Source organism: Hippocampus bargibanti, linkage group LG03 (genome assembly GCF_051943395.1).
Source record: "Hippocampus bargibanti isolate YZ-2025 linkage group LG03, ASM5194339v1, whole genome shotgun sequence".
In the NCBI taxonomy this organism is placed as follows: domain Eukaryota; kingdom Metazoa; phylum Chordata; class Actinopteri; order Syngnathiformes; family Syngnathidae; genus Hippocampus; species Hippocampus bargibanti.
The window spans coordinates 65,001-87,337 of NC_142736.1; the positions used below are offsets into that span (position 1 = coordinate 65,001).

The 22,337-nt window shown below is 43.0% G+C and overlaps 1 protein-coding gene across 6 annotated transcripts in view; it reads right to left on the bottom strand.

Moving 5' to 3' along the window:
• The window catches only part of acsf3 (acyl-CoA synthetase family member 3), a 36,803-nt gene that overhangs the window by 8,126 nt on the left and 6,340 nt on the right, over positions 1 to 22,337 (bottom strand). For all 6 annotated transcript variants that reach the window (XM_088991362.1, XM_088991361.1, XM_088991358.1 and 3 more), the window contains 4 exons: positions 17,527 to 17,681; positions 15,620 to 15,765; positions 12,994 to 13,091; positions 11,791 to 11,917 (listed from right to left, as the gene is read on the bottom strand). In XM_088991362.1, coding sequence (XP_088847488.1) covers positions 11,791 to 11,917; positions 12,994 to 13,091; positions 15,620 to 15,765; positions 17,527 to 17,681 — 526 coding nt within the window. The remainder of the gene's footprint in view (positions 1 to 11,790; positions 11,918 to 12,993; positions 13,092 to 15,619; positions 15,766 to 17,526; positions 17,682 to 22,337) is intronic.

The following is a 22,337-nucleotide window of genomic DNA, read 5'->3' on the forward strand; positions in this document are numbered from 1 at the left end:
CAACAACACAGTGTTTTTAGATGAAAAAAAGTACCCAAAATGCATTGCGTGTGGCTTTGTCGGTCAGGGGCGTTCCCTCCGTGATGTCACTTAGGGGCTCGTCATCAACTGGAAAACAAGACTTCCTGAAGAGTCAGTGCGAGGAGTCTCAAAAGGTCAAATCTAGCTATCTGCGCTAGAATCTTTGTCAAATACGCTCAGTAGAAGTCATTTGAAGTGATTTGACAAATGATGGACGCAACTTGTCTTGTCAGAGGTGTCGGTTGTCCTTTAAAAAGAGCAATTCAGAGGGCTGCGTGTAGACCCACGTACACACCCGCACGTACGCACCCGTGCAAGTGCGGGGGTGAAGCAGACGCTTTGGAAAGGGCTCAGCTGGGCAAGGGGGGACGCTGAGCACAGAAAATGGCTCACGACCAGAAAATGTTCCTTAGGCTTATTACAGGTGAGGCGGCCACAGCTGGGGCTGGAGAGGTGGGGGCAGCTGTTGTTAAAGTGCCATATAAATCAATATGTATTGTATTGTATACAGCCCCCCCCCCCCCATTTCAAGCTCAGATAACTCCATATAATTTAGGAATTAACTATTTTTTTGCTGGTGAAAAAAGTGAGTCGAAGTTTTTTAATGCCGAATTTAACGCTGCATTGAATGTTTATGTCCTAAATCTCAATCTTCCGCGGGTCCTGCCATTTGAGTGAAAATGACAAAAACCCTGGCACTTCAGTGCACACATTTTTATACATCGTCTGGCAGGGTATGAGTTAAAAAATAATTCCAAAGTTCTGGCTGTCCTAGTACAGTGATACCTTGTCTTACAAACTTAATTGGTTCCCAGAAAGTGTGTGGAAGGCGAAAAGGGTGTATTCCAAACATTAATTTCCCATAGGAAACCATTAAAAATGATAATAATCCGTTACCAGGTACCCATAAAAATAATTTTCAACTAAATGAGCCTTAAAACGACACAAAATAGACCTTACTTTATGTATAATAAATGTGCTATTGTATTGTCATTAAAGAAATAAACTGTATTATATAATAAAGTCGTTGTATTAGCCTTTGTGATGGTCGTTGATGTAGTTGTCCCTTGATGATATCCGAGTGAAGTTGCCGTGCTTTCTCGCCGATAATACACTAGCTCACTGTCCCCTGCTGGCTGCTTTTCGTTCATCCAAATCAACAAGTGTTTCGACCTCTTCTATTGCCTGAGGCCGTTGTTTGGATAACACAGAAACACCCTTAGCCACACGTAGCCATGGTCGACTTAGCATACTGGTACTGGGACGCTAAGTCACACAAATGCACACCTCGTTTGTGTTTTTTGATGATCTCCTTCTTCTGCTCGCCCGTTTATTTTCTTTTGTGTCCTCTTTGGCTTCACACTAGCCTGTGGTGGGTCCCATAATAGCAAAAGTACTCCACTCGATAACAAACCACGTCTGCATTCAAAGGAAGGGGGTGTGGAAAACTAGTCCGCCAGCCACCGTGGCGCTGTTCGGCCGTGTTGTTTGGTGTTCTTTCGCCGAAAACTAGTCCGCCAGCCATTGCGGCGCTTCGTGTGTTTCCCAAAAACTAGTTGGTATGCCAAGATTATATTCTTGCCAATTTAATGTGGGTGAGGCGAAAATGTTGTTCGCTAAAGCGTTCGTAAGCCGAGGTATCACTGTAATAGACGACTGTAGAGTCTCAGATGATATTGCACAGATGTACCTAATGTTGTCCCCCGCCCACCCGTCTTTTATCAGCCTCTCCGTGCCAAACAAATGCCTCCTTTTTTTTTTTTTGTTCCTCCCCGACCTCCATCCTTCATCCTTTTGCTTCGACCTCTCGCAAGCATCTCTCATGGCATCATCGGTTTCCTTGTCGGCACCTTATCTTGCCGTCTCCGCCTTCCACTTGCCTTCTCCGCCTCAGCATCAATAGCGGGCCCATCTGCTCCCATACATCACGCACTTCATTTCAGTTTATTAGCCGGGATAAATCATAAATATTTCATTATACATCACGGGCGGCTGTCGCCGGCACGGCGCCAATTTATCACCGCCGCTCTCTCTTGCCGGCTCGCCGCCGCGCCTATAAGCTTTCCAGTCTATTAAACAAGATTGATACAGAGTGTAAATTTAGATATCGGGAATTTCTTCACAGACCGCTGCTCTGAACTGATAGGCCGGGCCCGGTAACCGGGGAGGGGGGGGTGGGAAGCCGGGGGGACGAGAGAGGGGGGCGCTTGGTTGATGTGGCACGTGGGTGTTTACGGCAGTAAAGCGCTTGTTTCACTTTTTCTTTTCTTCCTCCATTTTTTGGGGATTTGCTTCCTTATGCTTTCAGATCAGCAAGGAAATAAAAATACAGTGATACTTCAGCGCTTTAGCTTATGAACTTTTCACCTTACGAACATTAAATTGGCGAGAATATAATCTTGGCATACCAACTAGTTTTCGGGAAACACACGGAGCGCCACAATGCCTGGCGGACTAGTTTTCGGCGGAAGGACACCAAACCACACGGTCGAACAGCGCCACGGTGGCTGGCGGACTCGTTTTACACACCCATTCTCTTTGAGGCAATCAGTGCAGACGTGGTTTGTTATCGAGTGGAGTACTCTTACTTTTTTGGGGAAGAAAAAGACCCCACCACAGGCTAGTGTTAAGACAAAGAGGACACAAAACAAAATGACGGTCGCGCAGAAGGAGATCATCGAAAAACACCAACAAGGTGTGCGTTTGTGTGACTTAGCGTCCCAGTACCAGTATGCTAAATCGACTGTTGCTATGTGTGGCTAAAGGTGTTTCTGTGTTGTCTAAGAAACGGTCTCAGGCAATAGAAGACGTTGAAAAACTTCTGCTGATTTGGATTAACGAAAGCCACCTAGCAGGAGACAGTGTGTGAAGGTATTATCGCCGAGAAAGCACAGCAACTTCACTCGTATATCATCAAGATGCAACTATATCAATGACCATCACAAAGGTCAATAAAACAACTTTATTGTACAGTACACTTTATTTATTTAATTACAATACGCTAGCACATTCATTATACATAAAGTAAGGTATATTTTGTGTAGTTTTAAGGCTTATTTAGTAGAAAATGATGTTTTATGGGGACCTGGAAAGGGACTATTTTCATTTTTAATGCTTTCTTATGGGAAATAAATGTTTGTCAGACAAACGTTTCGCCTTACACACACTTTCTGGGAACCAATTAAGGTCGTAAGCTGAGGTATGACTGTACCGTGTTTTCCAGTGTATAAGGCGCACCCAAAAGCCTTGATTTTCTTGAAAAGATGACCCTGCCTGCGCCTTATATGTGAAGTAATATTGAGCTGCAACAACTGTCAGCAGCCACCGACTCCATTTCCCCCTGTAGAAGAAGCCGTGTGTACCACCAGTTTCGACTGTTGCGCCTTACAGTGCGGTGTGCCTTATATTTGGAAAACGTTAAAATATTTCGACATGATATTTGGAAAACATTTTTCATTCAGTGAATGAATAGTCAGGTGCGCCTTATATATATGAAAAATAAAATAAAAAACACCATTGACAGGGGCACCGGTGCGCCTTATACTCCAGTGCGCCTTATATATGAAAATGGTTTGAAAATACACCATTCACTGGGGGTGCGCTTGATACTCTGGCGCGCGGCGGAAAAATACGGTATCCCCCAAAAAAGTAGCTAATAAGTAGCTTGGATCTATCTTCTCTGACTGCAGGCCAGCAAGTTTATAGGAAGTCGGATTGACTTGTCTCAAATTTTGCGAAGGCTTCTTTGTTTGCAACCCGAGGCCAATAAATTGCGTGACCTTCACCCTGTGCGGGAAGTGAAATACACTCGCGGGTAATTGCAAAAAAAAAAAAAAAAACAACAACACTCGTAACATACTATACTCGTGTCGAGTTTGAAAGACTTCACCGGGACTCTTTGACCTTGTGTTTCTATGTGTATGTGTGTTGGGTTAAGAAGGGGGGGGGGGGCTAAATAGAACAGCACGTTCAGAGAAAGGCACAAGTGGGAATTGTGATTGGAGAAGACCGGCTGATAAAAAGAAAAAAAAAAGCAAGTAAGACGAGAATGTTGCTAACTGTGTTACTGGGCCATACAAAATCTATTGGGGCAGTAAACACACACCCACACATGCGTGGACACACACGACTTGAGGCATCAGAGCCCCTCCGCCATTATTGTGCCGTGGCGTCGGAAGAAGATATGGCCCAATGGCTTTCTTAATTAAAACGATAAGAAGCCTAATTGCACTGGGCTTCCATCTCATTCAGAGGCATTCAAGGAATTGAAAAAGAAATAAAAACACATCAACGGAGAATGGAGGGCATCCAAAGTTGCACTTTTCTTTGGGTAACTTCGTTCCATCAACAGACGGAAATGACAATGGTGTGCGTCAACGCAGGTGAAGGCAAAACGCGGGCGGGTGCGCCTCATCGACCCGAGATACGCGTTGGTGTATTTATGTTATTTCAGTATACAGCGATACCTTGGCTGACAAACTTCATTGGTTCCCAGAAAGTGTGTGTAACGCGAAAAGTGTGTATTTCAAGTATTAATTCTCCACAGGAAACCGTTAAAATGAGGATAATCCGTTCCCAGGTCCCCATAAAACAAAATTATCTACTAAATAAGCCTTAAAACTACACTAAACTAAAATGATCGCAGAGAAAGCACCGCAACTTCACTCAGTTATCATCAAGAGACAAGCTGGAAGTTTGTCATCCATTGATGATTTCAAGGCTAGCCACGGATGGTTCGAGAACTTTAAGGGGGATTCATAGTGTCGTTCGTCATGGTGAGGCAGCCACTTCTGACGATAACGCTGCCGAAGCTTACAAGGAATCCTTCCTCAAGATGGCGGAAGAAGAGGGCTACGTTTCTCATGTAGCGTTTAATGCTGATGAAAGCGGCCTTTTTTGGGAAAAGATGCCTAACCCCACTTTCTTTACACAGGAAGAGAAGTCCGTCCCTTGGCATAAGCCTATGAAAGACTGGGTAACCCTCCATCCTACAGTCCTGATGGAATGTGACTCCCCCTACCGTCACCTGCCACTCCATTCCATCAATTTATTTAGTTTACAGTTTATTTCTTTAATTACAATCAAATAGCACATTGATTACACATAAAATAAGGTCGATTTTGTGTAGTCTTAAGGCATATTTAGTAGAAAATTATGTTTTATGGGGACCTGGAAATTGATTATTCTCATTTTTAATGGTTCCTATGGGAAATTAATGTTTGGAAGACACACTTTTCGCCTTCCACACACTTTCTGGGAACCAATTAATTTTGTAAGCTGAGATATACAGTAAAGTCTCGTTATATCGATATTCAAGGGAGTCCGAAAAAATATCGATATAACCGGGACTATCGATATATCCGACCCTGTTTGCATGTAATTTTCTCCGTGCGTGCATAGAAATAGTATCGATATAACCGGGACTATCGATATATCCGATATCGATATAACGAGACTTTACTGTGTATATATATATATATATATATATATATATTTGTTTTTCTATCCTTTCCCCCACCTCATCCCCCTTTGAAATTGCTGCTGTGGACTGCAAATGTCCCCATTGTGGGACGAATAAAGGTTTTCTGATTCTGAAATATTTGACGGCGCCCAAGCAGAATTGGATTTGCCGCCGATATTCGGCAGAAGCTCACAGCGGCGGGTTGAAGCAGCGACTGCAAAGAAGAGAGCCTTATCTGCTTCAAGACACGCCGACTAAATGCTGCTCATGCCTTTTTTAGGGGGACTGTAAACACTTAGCATACATGAATATTAATGTCCGACATTAAAGCCCCAAAGCCAAGATGGAGGCGTTAATGAGGATAAATAACAGACGGCCGAGGCGCCGAAATCTCGACTCTGACATTATTTATCATCCTTAACTTTTGTCACTGCTCCTTTTTTTGGGGGGGGTAATTAATACCACACAAAACAGCACTTTGCACTTGGATGGCTGATCTAATTTGTTTAATATAATGCAATTAAAAGAGCTTGAATTGCTTTATGCTAATGCTACTGATGAGATTGCTAGCTCTCTGCCTCTTCGCAAGTTGATAACAAGCTCAAATTAAGGATTGATGTCTGTCTCAGATCTGCAACGCACTTCGCGCAAACTACTTAACAGCCGTTTACATGCTTCTGTTCGACAGAGGCAAAGACATAAATCCGGAGGTGCAAACCATGTCGAGACCCCCAAAAAAAGACGTTAGACCAGATGTGTCAGACTCATTTTTTTTTGCCACGGTCCACATTGTAGTCACGATTTGAATTTGGGGAAGCCATTAGAATGTTTCACCCTCTGCACATATGATTACATCAAGAGCGCACAAGAAATTAACAAATATCTAGTTTTCAAATCTGAAATCAGGAATAATGACTGTTACTGTGATTTATATTCAACAATTTGACATTTTGGCTGAGGTATCACTGTATTTATCTTATTCTATGTATTTATTTATTTATCTATTCTATCTACAGTGAGACCTCAACTTACAAACACCTTATCTTACACACTTTTTGTCTTACAAGCGTCAAATTTATGAAAATTAAACCTTATAATAAGCAATACGTCCTTATAATAAGCACTATTTTCATAATACACACCCACCACGGCTGGCGGAGTGATCTTCGGCGGGATCACACGACCGAACAGCACCAGAGGTTAAGTTACCAACAGTCCTTATGGAAGGTGACTCTCCTTCCATAAGCCATCAACGACCATGAAAAAGGTCAATAAAACGTTATTTTACAGCACAGTTTATTTCTTTAATTACAGTTGTCATGTAATGCGCCTCTCTTTCCAAACAGCAATTCCCTTTGACCTTCGACCTCCAACGCCATTCCATCAAGCCATAAATGACCATCACAAATGTAAATAAAGTGACTTTATGATACAATGCAGTGTATTTCTTTCATTACAATACAATAGCACATTTATTGTACATAGAATAAGGTATGTTGTGTGTAGTTTTAAGGCTTATTGAGTTGAAAAGTATATTTTATGGAAACCCGGGAACGGATTATTTATATATATATTTGAGATACACACTTTTCGCCTTACACACTCTGTCTGGGAACCAATTAAGTTCCTAAGTTGAGGTCTCACTGTATTTATATTTTTAATTCATTTATGACACCAGTTTGTTTCTTCTGGTGGGTGATGGGGGCGGGGGGGCTATTGAGGTGTGCACGGCAGACAACAGATGAGCTGTCATCGGGGGCTTTGCTTTGCGACGTGAGCAAAAATTGGGGTGTTTAAAAAAACTGAAAGAATCAATGTGCTTGGAGATGTTTGTGAGGTTGAGTGGAAAGAGCAAACACTCGAGGCGGGGTAGGTGGTAGTGGGGTGCGGTGGGGTGGCGGTGACAGCTTCCCTATAGAGATGCCAATCAAGCTTCGCAGGCCCACTCACACGAACGCAGACACCTCCAGCCAGACTGAGGAGTTATTGATTTTAATTCTCACAACTGCTTTTCTTCTTAAAGGACAACCCACCCCATTTTTTTGTTTCCTAACTGACATCAGAAAAACGTTTGATAGCATCTAAAATAGCCAAAACACGCAGGCTGAGTCAAATGCAGTCAAATGCAAAACAGCAATCAAAATGACTTCAAGTGTCCCAAAACTGCCCCAAAATGAGCTCGGAACTGGCGAGATTCAGAAAGTCCCACCCTCTTGTTGGTGACGTCACGCCAGGACAGGATACTCCTTCACAAACTGCCTTGCTCCACAATCCAAACAATGGCTTCAGAGAGTTCAGATTTGGAAAAAAAAGCTGCTTTCTTGTGACTCATCCAGTTATGAATATGATTCTAATCGTTCTGAAGAGGAAAGCATCCATGTTTGCAATCAATGAAAGAAGTCCTTCCGTATCAATTCGAGCCGTCTGGACTCCAATGTAGCTGTTAGAACTAGTTGATACACATGCTAAAAACATCCTGTCGATGAGAAGGTGTCTTCAGCCGTCATCTGTACTTCAAAAAGTACAGATGACGGCTGAAAAACATCATGTTATTTCATTTCTACTTATTCTTATACATTAGTAAGTCCATATATGTATGTAGTTTAGTTATTTGTATATGTTAATTAGTATACATGTACTCAGCTTGTACTTAGTTAGGATCCATATCTAGCTATCTCGTTTCAGTCTAGTAATAAATATTCATGATTGTATCTAGCAGATCTATGCGCACCAAATCCAGCAGACATTTAAACAGCTTCTTCCCCCAAGCCATTAACTCTTTCAACAGTAGCCAAAATGGAACTGTATAGTGCCACTTAGCAGTTTTTTTTTTTTTGGGACGACGATACTAGTGCAGCGTGTTCTACCGGAAACAAATTCCTTGTGTGTTCTACATACTTGGCAATAAAGATGATTCTGATTCTGATGATAAGTCCTTTCCAAAGTGACATCACTCCTGTTGTTTATAAATATGTGAGACAAGCTCTCTCTCTCTCTCTCTCTCTCTCTCTCTCTCTCTCTCTCTCTCTCTCTCTCTCTCTCTCTCTCTCTCTCTCTCTCTCTCTCTCTCTCTCACCTCTCTGTCCCTTGGCCTAGCTTCTCCGCTGGAGAACATCCTCTCGCTGCCTGATAATAAATATTCATTTTTTGGTATATCACCTTGCTGATTTAATATTTAGACTATACAAATGGAGAGCTGAACCAGGAAGAACAACATTTAACCCAACAGTAGCGCCCGGAAAATGCACAAGATGGCGCACAAGCTTCGTTGGAAATGGGCGCATTTGTCCGCTGGCAATTTTTGTCACCTTCTTTATGCTTTATGACACACGATTCACCATGGCATTATTGATGTCATTTTCCACGTAATTTCGCCACCAACACGGTGTTTTCAGATGAAATAAAGTACCCAAAATGCATTGTGTGTCACTTTCTCGGTTAGGGGCGTTCCCTCCGTGACGTCACTTAGGGCATCGGCATCAACTCGAAAACAAGACTTCCGGAATATTCAGCGCGAGTCTTCAAAGGTGAAATCTAGCGACATGCGCTGGAATCTTTGTCAAATGCGCTCAGTAGAAGTGATTTGAAGTGATTTTACAAATGATGGACACAACATGTCCGGAGGTGTCGGTTGTCCTTTCAATTTTGCCATCTTCCACAATGACTTCATTTCACTCGCCGGGGCCTCGGCGTAAAAACAATGAGTTTTCATTTTTTTCCCCCGCAGCCAATGAGCTTTTTCCATTCCCCCTTTCACACGACCAACGATAAGGACAAATGTTATAATATTTATAGCTTATGCCGCTCTCTTTAATGAGACGAGCAAAAAAAATTGGATCATTTTCAAAGTGATCTGCGGACAGCCCCCCCCCCCCCCCCTCCCGCCAATCCATATATCTATAAATGGAATTCTGCGTGCGGGTTAATTATTCTTTTGAACGGATAGTATAGTAAGACGGAAAACTGAAAATAAGGAAATGAGATGAAACCAACAGGATGAATGCATTTTCAGCGTGCTTGACCGGAATGCCATTTAAACCCCCGTAAGACCCCTCCAAAGTCACCATATACAGTGATACCTCAGCTTACAAACTTAATTGGTCCCCACAAAGTGTGTGTAAGGTGAAAAGTGTGTCTTCCAAACATTAATGTCCCATAGGAAACCATTAAAAATGAGAATAATCCGTTCACGAGTCCCCATAAAACATACTTTTCTCCTAAATAAGTCTTAAAACTACACAAACTATACCTTATTTTATGTATAATAAATGTGCTATTGTATTGTAATGAAAGAAATAAACTGCGCTGTATGATAAAGTTGTTTTATTTACCTTTGTGATGGTCGTTGATGGCTTGATGGAATGGATAGCTTTTTGCATAAAGTGTCTCAAGGAGCTCTGGGTTGTCCATCTTGGAAGTTGTGATATTTCAACAGCAACAGATGCAAGCAGACACACTAGAAACTTCATGAGTAGCTGGTTCCCTTGCTTGTCTTGTCCGTTCAAATTGTACAGATGGCTTTTGCGGGTTATTTGTGGAGCCTGATTGATTGAACTCTGCCTTTGAACTATCAATAAAGTTGAAACAAGTCCAAATTTCACTGTTTTCTCTCCACTTTCTCACCATTTCACTTGTGTTTTTTTCCACTTTTTTTTTGTTTCAAGCTCTGTCGTCTCCCTTTTGTGTGTGTGTCTGTTTCTGGAACCCCTCACTGCTGCGTGTGTCCCCTCCCTCCTCTACCACGGATCTTGACCTCTATGCCATGATTATATTCTCGCAAATTGAATGTTCATAAGGTGAAAAGTTCATGAGCTAAAGCGTCCGTCAGCCGAGGTATTACTGTATGTCTTTTCAGAGGAGGTTTTTCTTTGCTTTGAACTTGGGTGAAAGTGGGTCACAACTTGGCCACGGTGGGGCATGTCATGCCAGAAAGTTCTGATGTATTTATTTTTTAATGACCTGGCTCCGCTTTGTTATTCTTGGTGAACTGACATTCTCCAGTTCGGAAACTTCTTTTTTTTTCTCCGGTGGCTTTTTTATTTGCTCAATTTCTTTCCACTTGTGATATTATACATCTGAGTGTGTGTGTGTGTGTGTGTGTGTGTGTGTGTGTGTGTGTGTGTGTGTGTGTGTGTGTGTGTGTGTGTGTGTGAGTGTGTGTGTGTAGCTTGAGGTAGTGACCGTCTGTGGGGAGCTGATTGCTCAGGCTCTCATTATGTGGCCGGTGGCTGTAATGGAGTGTGTCAGCGGCGTGCTGTGCTCTGGATGTCTGCCCTTCCAGGCTGCAAAGCCAATTAAACACACTCGCGCTTTCCCAAGCTTTGCTCTCCGTCACATCCCCCCGTCGCCACTTTCCGGGCTCCTATCATCCAATAGTCATACTCACCTTGTCATAGCTGACTCATTTCAACGACACCCCAGCCTTCCCTCAAGCCTATATACAGTGATACCTTGGCTTACGAACTTAATTGGTTCCCAGACAGAGTGTGTAAGGCCAAAAGTGTGTGTCCCAAAAATGTATATCCCATAGGAAAACATTAAAGGGAGAATAATCCGTTCCCAGGTCCCCATAAAACATAATTTTCAACTAAATAAGCCTTAAAGGACAACCGACGCCTCCGGACAAGTTGTGTCCATAATTTGTAAAATGGCTTCAAATGACTTCTACTCTGCGTATTTGACAAAGATTCCACCGCATATAGAGATATTTTACCTTTGAGGACTCGCGCTGAACATTCCGGAAGTCTTGTTTTTGAGTTGGTGACGAGTCCTAACGTCACGTTACGGAAGGAACGCCCCTGACCGAGAAAGGACACACTGTAGCAGTCCTTTCATCACATCAATGTATTTTGCGGTACTTTGTTTGGTCTGAAAACTTTGTGTTGGTCCGTGTTGATGGCGAAATTAGAAGGAAAACATATAAATAACGTGATGGTGAATCCTTGTGTGTTGTGAGAAAATATTTTTGCCCGTTTCCACAGAGCTTTGTCGCCATCTTCTGCCTCTTTTGGGTGCGACATTCAGACATTTCCAAACCGAGTGAAGATTTCGAAATCGGAATCATTTATTCTGATTTCGAAATCTTTGTTCAAACGTTTGCTTTATTTCTTGAAGAAGTTGTCGGCCACCCGGGCTGAGACATTTTGTAAGTTGTACCCCCGAGGTAAAAGTTGCACGCCCCGGGCGTCCGTTATTTCAGACAATGCTCTCCACCCTCATTTTTGGGAAACTTTTCTGGTGTGTAAGCAACCGGGTTCAAGAATACAGACGACCGAGGCTAGATTGAGACGAGATCAAGAGTTCTGTACCGGTTTTGAACCAGCCGTCGTCTGTAAAAGACTTGATGGTGTCTTGAGGTTTGTTCCAGTACTCCTGAAAGACGGATGGACCTCGAACCAGCAGCTCCCCTTCCTTCCCATCCAGACCCGGACGTACCTACGAGAGACAGAGACAGATAAATACACACGTTTCGGAGCACTCACATAGTGTTGTACTCAACACAGATATAATCATTCATTTCATTTATCGTAACTCATTCAGCATGACATGGAGCGCCATTCCCGAATTTGTTTGGGTTTTGGCTGGCAATGTTTTTCCCTCCCACGAAAGGGCAACATTTGCCTTTTGTAAGGGCAACATTTGCCTTTTGTACGGCCGCTTCCATTTCAAGCTCAGATAACTTGAACCTTTTGCCTTACACACACTTTCTGGGAACCAAGTAAGTTCGCGAGCTGAGGTATCACTGCACTATGTAATTACTGTCCCGTTAACATCCGTTAAAGCAGGAAGATTCGGACTCATGTCAGCTTTCGGAAGACACTTTTTGCTAACCATGAAAATAAATATCCGTAAAATGGATAACAACATTTAATTTCCGTTTTACTGTATTTTGACCTCTTGCTACTTTTTAGCACACTCAAGTTATTTCTGTGATCAAAGTGGACTATTTTATTTTTGTCTTCATTTGAGTGAAGGTGGAAGTAAGGCATCGGGCCAACGTTCAGGTTTGACTGAAGTAATTTTTTTGTTGCGGGCCACATTGTAGTTACTGTTTCCTCTCGAAGGTCGTTATGAATTTGGAGAAACCATTCGAATGTTTCGTCCCCTCCACATATTACACACACAATAAATTAATGAATAACTAGTTTTCTAATCCAAAATCAAGAATAATGCCTGATATTGTGGTTTACATGCGACAATTTGAAATTTTTGTTGGGACTTTGGCAAGCGTCGTGGCTAATGACGAATGACGAAGGCGGAAGTAGACGCCGAAACATATCAGGTATTTGAACACCGACAATACACTGTCTGTAAGATAAGAATCTGTTTTAAATTAGACTGTTATTGTGGTTTTCAAATGACAATTTGACATTTCGGTTCGGACGTTAGCAAGCATCATGGCACTTTGCATACTTGATTTGCTCTCGCGGGCCGAATAAAATGATGTGGCAGGCAGGGTCTGGCCCCCGGACCTTGACTTTGACACCTGTGGACGACCGGTTATTACCTACCCGACTCTCCCGGTGGTTTCCCTCCACAATTGTGGTGTTGGTTATGTTATTCGTGACGATGCGCACATCCACACCGGGCATCGGCAGTCCCGCAGCTCCTGTCAGACACACAAACACACATTATTCCACATTAGGAATGAAGTACATCGTCGTGGAGATCTACGTCTGATTGCGCAACACAAAGATCAGGTATCATCACATTTGTAGGGTTTGACCTGACCTGACTTTAGTTGGGACGTTGTGAAATTGAAATGTAAGAATACAGTGATACCTCGGCTTACGAACGCTTTAGCGAGCAAATTTTTCACCTTACGAACATTAAATTCGCGAGAATATAATCTTGGCATACAAACTAGTTTTTGGAAAACACATGGAGCACCATAATGGCTGGTGGACTAGTTTTCGGCGGGAGAACTCCAAACCACACAGCCGAACAGCGCCACCGTGGCTGCCGGACTACTTTTCCACACACCCGTTCTCTGAGTGCATACGTGGCAGACGTGGTTTGTTATCGAGTGGATACTTTTGCTTTTTTGGGACCGAAAAAGACAACAATCAGAATGCCGCCTCGGCGTCGCGCCATAGTCTTAATAGCGCCCTTCTGATATAATAAATATGTTGTGTGTCCATGATGTCAACACAGCCATTGTCTGTAAATCATGTGTGTCCGGAATAGTCTGCAAATAAACCCTTTGAAGGTACTGTTCATCGACTCCAGCTTTTATTTGGATGAACAAAATACTCATCATCCGATAGTAACAAGCACGCGGAGGAGAGAAGGCCACTCTCCTCCCAAAAAATACAATAAAATACATGCCCCACATTCAGGAAAATCTCTCTAAAAATATTGTCAATCAAATGGGTTTGTTGTCAGGGGACGAAAGGAACAAGAAATGCTGTTTGAAAACACAACCGCGCCCTTCCACGCCCCTACCCGCTCATTCTGGTTGCGATTGATCTACTTTAACCTACTTTGTATTTCAAGACATATAAAAAAAAAATAACACAAAATAAAGGCCCCGCTTCAACATGCACCAAACCGCGCCTGTTACGACGCAAGCGTTTTAAAAATCCTGCTAAAAACTCCCCGAGAGGAATCAAACGCGGGTTTCTCGGTGGATGCCAAACAAGGCACAACCGATAAACAAAGTCAACCCCCCCCTCACCAGACAACCTGCAAGGCTAATTAGTCTTACCTGTCACCAGGAAAAGTGGCCGGGGAATGGCGGTATGAACAAAGAGAGGACAAGGTGGAGACAGGAAATCATTTCTGATCTGACCTCATTTCAAAACGTGGCTTTTTAATTGTGGATGTTTGAGGGAAATATCGACATGGGATGGGGACGTCTGTGTCAGCTCTCAGTCGTACAGGAGTGGTCCATCGATGAAAAGCTTTCTTCAGACGTCACCTGGACTTCTTTCAAAGTGTCGGACGTTTTGCTTCTCATCCAAGAGGCTTCATCAGCGAACTAAAGTCTTACTGGTAGTTTCGGCCCGATATATATCCCTACTGTCCAGACGTGGCGGTGCGGGACTCTGCTATGATTGGTCCCTGCTCTCAGGTTGAGGGGAGCAGAGGACTACTTCCTGCGGCTCCACTGATTACTCCTATTGTTCTGAATGATTACTTCTATTGTCCTGCCTGAGTATGAGATCGACGACTGGCCTGATTGCCCTATTTGCTCTAGTATGGGATGGGGACATTTTTTTTCTCCGATTGAGGAGCTTCTCCTTTTCAAATTGCTTCGGACGATAAGCACGAAAATGACAACAGTTCAATGACAGCCTATTATAAATAAGACTGTGCACCACCCTTATGAAGACAAAAACAAAGTATTTTATACCAACGGGTTTTGTTGTTTTCCTGCTTGGGTGCCAATAAAGCGCTGTCCATGGCCTCTGGCCATGGTTTTCTTTTCCCCAAGCGGGCAGCATTTCCCGTTTTTCCATGTTAGCGCTTTTCTCCAGCTTCAGCAGTTGTTAAAGCGCTATATAAACCAATATGTATGTATCGCATTGGATTTTGGACACCACCCTCATTTCAAGCTCATATAACTCCAGACGCATGTCATTTAGGAAATAGCTGTTTTTTTTTCTGATGACAGAAGAGAGTCTAATGTTTCTCACCCACAGAAAAACTGACTGAAAAGTGACCTTCGGAGTTTTGAAAGGCGCTTAAAAATGAAATATATTATTATTATTGTTATGGTTATGGGGTGGTGATGATGATGATGATGAAGATGAATTATTATTATTATTGCATTGTATTTTGGACAGCCACCCTCATTTCAAACCCATATAACTCCAGACCCATATAATTTAGGAATTAACTTTTTTTCTGATGAAAGAAGAGCGGCTAAGGTTTCCTAACACTGCATTGAATCAATATTCTGTGGGTCCTGGAATTCGAGTGACAATGACAAAAACCCTGGCACTGGAGTGGACACAGTTGTGTACATGTCTGGGAGTGAATGAGTTCATGTTAAGTGACGGATTGATAGGTTCAAAAGTCCGAATCAACACTTTAGGTACGGCACACTTTTAAGCACCAATACCTTGAGTACACCTTTGTGGAATTATGACCACCCCAAAAAAATGTTGAAAAACCAAAAGAAAAAATGCTGACCTGGAATTCGGGGGCCTTTCAGAGGGTTGGAGAGCGCCATCCCGATTTCAGTCATGCCGTAGCGTTCCAGCAACGTGTGGCCCGTGATGTCCTCCCAGCGCTGCAGAGTGGGCAGCGGGAGAGCGGCGGAGCCGGAAACCATCAGCCTGAAGCGAGACAGTCAGACGTCGGATCTTCAAAGCACGGGATTAAAGAAGGAAACCAGACAATAGATGTGTCTTGTCCTTTAAAGGACAACCGACACCTCCGGACAAGTTGCGTCCATCATTTGTCAAATGACTTCTACTGAGCGCATTTGACAAAGATTCCACCGCATAGAGCTAGATTTTACCTTTTAAGACGCACAATGAATATTCATGAAGTCTTGTTTTCGAGTTGATGACGATGCCCTAAGTGACATCACGGAAGGAACGCCCCTGACTGAGAAAGCGACACACAATGCATTTTGATGAAAAGGTTTCTTCAGCCGTCATCTGGACTTCTTTGAAGGTGTCGGACGTTTCGCTCCCCTTCCAAGAAGCTTCGTCAGTAAACTAACGTCTTACTGGTAGTTATACACACACACACACACACACACACACACACACACACACACACACACACACACACACACACACACATATATATATATATATATATATATATATATATATATATATATATATATATATATATATATATATATATATGTATGTATGTATGTATATATATATATATATATATATATATATATATATATATATATATATATATATATATATATATATATATATATACACGCGGCTTTCAAAGAAGTACAGATGACGGCTGAAGAAACCTTTTCATCGATGGACCATTCCTGTGCAACTGAGAGCTTACACAGACAATGCATTTTGGATTGGATTGGATTTACCTTTTTCATCTGAAAACAGCGTGTTGATAGCGAAATAAGAAGGAAAACTACATAAATAACTCCATGGTGAATCAAAAATACTCGAACGAGGTGCATATTTATGTGACTTAGCGTCCCAGTAAAGTATGTTAAGTCAACCATTGCTATGTGTGGCTAAAGGTGTTTCTGTGTTATCTAAGCAACAGTCTGAGGCAATGGAAGAGGTTGAAAAACTTCTGTTGATTTGGATGAACGAAAAGCCGCTAGCAGGGGACAGCATGAGTGAGGGTATGATCGCAGAGAAAGCACGGCAACTTTACTCGGATATCATCAAGAGGCAACTACATCAACGACCATCACAAAGGTCAATAAAACGACTTTATTCTACAGTACAGTTTATTTCTTTAATGACAATACAATAGCACCTTTATTATAGATAAAATAAGGTATATTTTGTTCAGTTTTAAGGCTTATTTAGTGGAAAATTATGTTTTATGGGGACCTGGGAATGGATTATTCTCATTTTTAATGGTTTCTTATGGGAAATAAATGTTTGTCAGACAAACTTTTCGCCTTACACACACTTTCTGGGGACCAATTAAGATCGTAAACTGAGGTATGACTGTACCGTGTTTTCCAGTGTATAAGGCGCACCCAAAAGCCTTGATTTTCTTGAAAAGATGACCTTATACATACAGTATGTGAAGTAATTGTGAGCCGCAACTACTGTCAGCAGCCACCGACTCGATTTCCCCCTGTAGAATAAGCCGGTTTCGACTGTAGCGCCTTACAATGCGGTGTGGAAAACATTTTTATTGTTAAGCAGATGATTCTCATTTTTAATGGTTTCCTATGGGAAATGAATGTTTGGAAGACACACTTTTTACCTTACACACACTTTCTGGGAGCCAATTGAGTTCATAAGCTGAGGTATCATTGTCATACGAAAGGCATTATCGGGTTAAGTGGACTGTATCATCACGCAGGGTCAACTACAAACTACCCACGCGCGGTTGTTGATGTCAAAAGCAATTACCTGATTCTCTCTTTGCACACCGCTTTGACAAAGTCCTTGACATGCGGTTGAGTAAAGTGCTGCTCGTAGTACTGGATTAGTTTGGAGTAGATGGTTGGCACGGCCATAAAAACAGTCACCCGGGGAGCTTTGGAGCTCAGCAGCATCTCCCATACCTGGGAAGAAAGCACAGAGTGGGGTAGGGGTGGGGGGGGGGGGGTGAGCTTAGCTTCTGCCTGAAGAGGACAGAAGGATGGCGGCGATAAGGTCCTTGACGGACAGGACCGATACAAATATTGTCAAAAGGGCGACATCCACATTTGCAAGCCATTAATAATAAAAAAGCTGTTTTGTGTTGGTTATTTGATCCAAATGAAAGGATGCGGGCGGAGGAAGCAGCCTCATATTGAAGCTGTCAAGAGAAGAGGGCGGGGGGCAAAAAAGGCAAGGCGGCGTTTGAAAAGGTCACAGAGACAGAAAACTGAGGAATGCCGCGGGGTACAACTGACACGCCGGCCAGTCGCGGGGCCTTTGCGATGGGGCTCCCTTTGACAAATGTTGCCTTTCGGCTCCGTAGGAAAGGTAACGCTTGCCCTTGTTCGGTCTGTAAACATACATTTGTGAGGGGGAGCGAGGGGGGGGGGGTTCTGGTACAAGATGTGCAAAAGAGTCTACAGGTGTTCTTCAATTAAAGGACAACTGAGACCATTTTTTTTGTTTCCTAACTGACATCAGAAATAACATTTGATAGCATCTAAAATAGCCAAGAAACCCAGGCTGATATTTTAAGTCAAATGCAAAACACCAAAAAAAATAACTTCAAGTGTCCCAAAACTGCCACAAAATGAGCTCAGAACTGGGCGGATTCAGAAAGTCCCGCCCCCTTGTCCGTGATGTCACGCCAGGATACTCCTTCACAAACTGCCTTGCTCCAGAATTAAAACAATGGCTTCAGTGAGTTCAGATTGGAAGAAGATGCTTTCTTGTGACTCATCCAGTTATGAATATGATTCAAATAGTTCTGAAGAGCAAAGCATACATGTTTGCAATCGATTCAAGAAGTCCTTCCGTATCGATTCGAACTGCCTGGACTCCAATGCCGCGCCCAGAAAATGGACAAGATGGCGCCCAAGCGCCGTTGGAAATGGGCTGATTTGTCCGCACGCAATTAGTGTCAACTAACACCTTCTTTATGAGTGTTAACGCCATTGGCTGCGACACAACGATTCACCATCGCGTTATTGATGTCGTTTTTTTCCTAATTTCGCCATCAACACGGTGTTTTTCATTTCATTCATTCATAACTGGATGAGTAACAAGAAAACATCTTCTCCGAATCTGAACTCTCTAAAGCCATTGTTTTGATTCTGGAGCAAGGCAGTGTGTGACCAATAGTGACGTCATGAACAAGGGGGCGGGACTTTATGAATCTGCCCAGTTCCGTTGTGGCATCATTTTGTGTCAGTTTTGGGACACTTGAAGTCATTTTTGTTGGTGTTTTGCATTTGACTAAAAATACCATCCTGTGTGTTTTGGCTATTTGAGATGCTATCAAACGTTTTTCTGATGTCAGTTAGGAAACAAAAAAATGGTGTCGGTTGTCCTTTAAATATCTGCTGAATTTGGTGGGATGGCGCCTGTCTGACGGGGGGGGGGGGGTCGCTGTAAAAGGTGGTGGGCAGGATGTGGAGGGTCCTTGAGAGTGGGTAGGGCAGTGCCAATGATTTTTTTTTCACGAACAAGGCAGTCTATATTTGTAATCATCTGTCATATTTGTTTTTTTTTTCCCCAATAAGGTCATATTACAAGCTGGTCAAACAGGAGGGTGTGGCAGCTTCCGGTAGATAGCGACTGGCAAATTATGAACCGGCTCTTACTTGACCACTGCGGGCGGCTGTCCGTCAAGTCCAGTGGAGCGATTCCGCCAAATCCGCTCGGAAGGCAATTTATGTCCGTCAAAAAGCTAGCCTCCACCTCAGGGACAAGCATGCAGCGGGAAGCCAAAATGCACGGGCTGCATGCTGAACACTTCGCTGAGCTTACCGGGGGACCTGCGCTCAAGGTAGAGGAGGGAGGGCTGAAATACAAATGCCGGCTTTTCGTATGAAATGACTCTGTCAGCATACGAGATGCATTCAAAGCAAACCAAAGGTGGAGGCTGGCTCACATTAGCACAGTGATACCTCGGCTTGCAAACGCTTTAGTTAACCAACTTCTCGCCTTACAAATTCGCGAGAATATAATCTTGGCATACAAACTATTTTTCGGGAAACACACGGAGCGCAACAATGAGTGATGTGTCGTTTGCAAACGAGACGGTTCTTGGAGCTCCTGTAATGGCAGCGGCTTTTTTTTCCCTCTATTCCCCGCCCCCAGTCTTTGGTTGAAGCCGCACGTGATTGGTCAAGATCCGTGGTAGAGGAGGGAGGGGACACACATAGCAGGACACATGCAGCAGTGAGCGGGGTTAGGGGTTACAGAAACACACACACACGAAAGGGAGACGACAGAGCTTGAAACAAAAAAACAAAAACAAAAGTGAAATGGTGAAAAAACGGATAGAAAACAGAGAAATTTGGACTTGGTTCAACTTTATTGATAGTTCAAAGGCAGATTGTAGACTGCAAGGTTAAAATATCCCCTCAATCAGGCTCCACAAAAAACCCGCACAAGCCATCTGTACAATTTGAAACCAGCTATTCATGAAGTTTCTAGTGTGTCTGCTTGCATCTGTTGCTGTTGCAATATCACAACTTCCAAGATGGACAACCCAGAGCCCCTTGAGACACGTTATGCAAAAAGCTGTCCATTCCATCAAGCCGTCAACGACCATCACAAAGATAAATTAAACCACTTTATTATATAGTACATTTTATTTCTTTCATTACAATACTAGGCCTTTGAACTATCAATAAAGTTGAAACGAGTCCAAATTTGACTGTTTTCTATCCATTTTCTAACTCTCTCTCTGTCGTCTGCCTATCTATTTTATTTGCAGGTCTGTGATTCTGTAAGCACCCACACTGCTGCGTCTTTGACCAATCACGTGCGTCTATAACTGAAAACTGGGGGCGGGTAATAGAGGGCAAAAAAAGTCGGCTGCCATTTCCTTGTTAGGAGAAATTCTCGTGAATTTAATGTTTGGAAGCCAACAAGTTCGTTAGCCACAGCGTTCGTAAAGCGAGGTATCACGGTATTCCGCAATGGAACCCGCGCCTTTATACTGCAAGGCGGACGCGATAACGTGCCTCAGTTGCTTTGAATCTATGAAAGAGAATCTGATTTGGCTTTCCATCCAAAAAGACAATCGCCAGAATCAGCCTTGGATTGCTCTGAAATGATGATAGACACTTTTCCAATAGATTCTAACATTTTACGGCTCCGTCTATAAATTGATTATGAAGATTAAATTAAGCAGTCAGTGGATTTGGTGATAATGGACGCGGCCATTGTCTCGTTATACCTCCCATTTGGTCACCGTGTTGCGTTAACACCATTGAAATCCGAATGCGTCAGCCAATCACTTTCTGCTCTGACAACAGCCAAGGAGTAATTTTTCTAATAGCCGATTTGGAGCAAGAAATTCAGTTGAAAACAATCTGCCCTCTCTGTCACGCGGTGTCGACGACAGGAACATTTTTGCACCTCTGGAGGACCGCGTGAATATCTTTGAAAAAGTAGCGCCTGGTTTACCCTTCAGAGAACTTGAGGGATAAAACAAACCGACTCTTGAGCATTTCATCAAGCAACTCCTACTTGTGAAGGACAATGAAGCCCTTTTTTGTCTTTCTCCGGGAATGAGCTTTGTGGTCTGCTTCGCAAGGTCAGGGATAACAGTCGAATACTGATGGCAACGGGAGTGTCGCAATGAGCTTTCTGACAGATCCGAGCGTCCTTCATGGGTCTTCGCCTCCCATCTATGCACACAGCCATTAAAGCTCTCGAGGTCCTCTGAAACGTCGAGCGCTATATGTTAGCAAAACAGTCCAATCGTCAGTCCTTTTGTCTTCCCAAAGACACATTCCTTTTCTCAGGGCCAAACGAGCGACATCATTCTTCAATGTCGGCTCATCGATTGATCCACTGCTTAAGCGCTTACCGCGAGTCGGCATCGGTCAGATACAAAAGCCACACGGGGAAATTAATCACCGGGCTCGAAACACTTAACCGGACAGCGAGAGAAGGGATGAGAGGAGGGGGACCGACGGAGAAGAGAAGAAGAGAGAGGAGAAAAGTCAAACGGAGGACGAGACAGCGATAACCGCAAAAAAGGAAATTAGGTCTTGAGAGTTGAAGCACTCAAGAGAACAGCAAAACAACAGCGGTGCAAAGCAACACAGTACAAATATTTGTCTTTTCTACTGCTAATTTTTCTGTTTTTAGCTGGTATCTCTGACGACTTTTGCCACACCCGAAAACAACAACCACATTTTCGTGATTAACTCATTCACTGCTAAATAATGTGCAAACATGTGTCCACTCCAGTGTCAGGGTTTTTGTCATTGTCACTCAAATTCCAAGACCCAAAGAATATTGAGTTTCAGGACTTTATAAACATTCAATGCAGCGTAAGAAACCCTAGACTCTCTTCTTTCAGCAGAAAAAAGAGTTAATTCCTAAGTTATATGGGTCTGGAGTGATCCGAGCTTGAAATGAGGGCACCTGTACAAAATATAATACAATACCTAAACAGTGATACCTCGGCTTACGAACGCTCTTGAACATTAAATTCGTGAGCATATGAAGGACGCTATTTCGCTGTGGCGACTGACCCCTTGAAGGGAAAAGCTGAAAGGAAAAGAAGAAAAAGAAGATATAGTCTTGGCTGACAA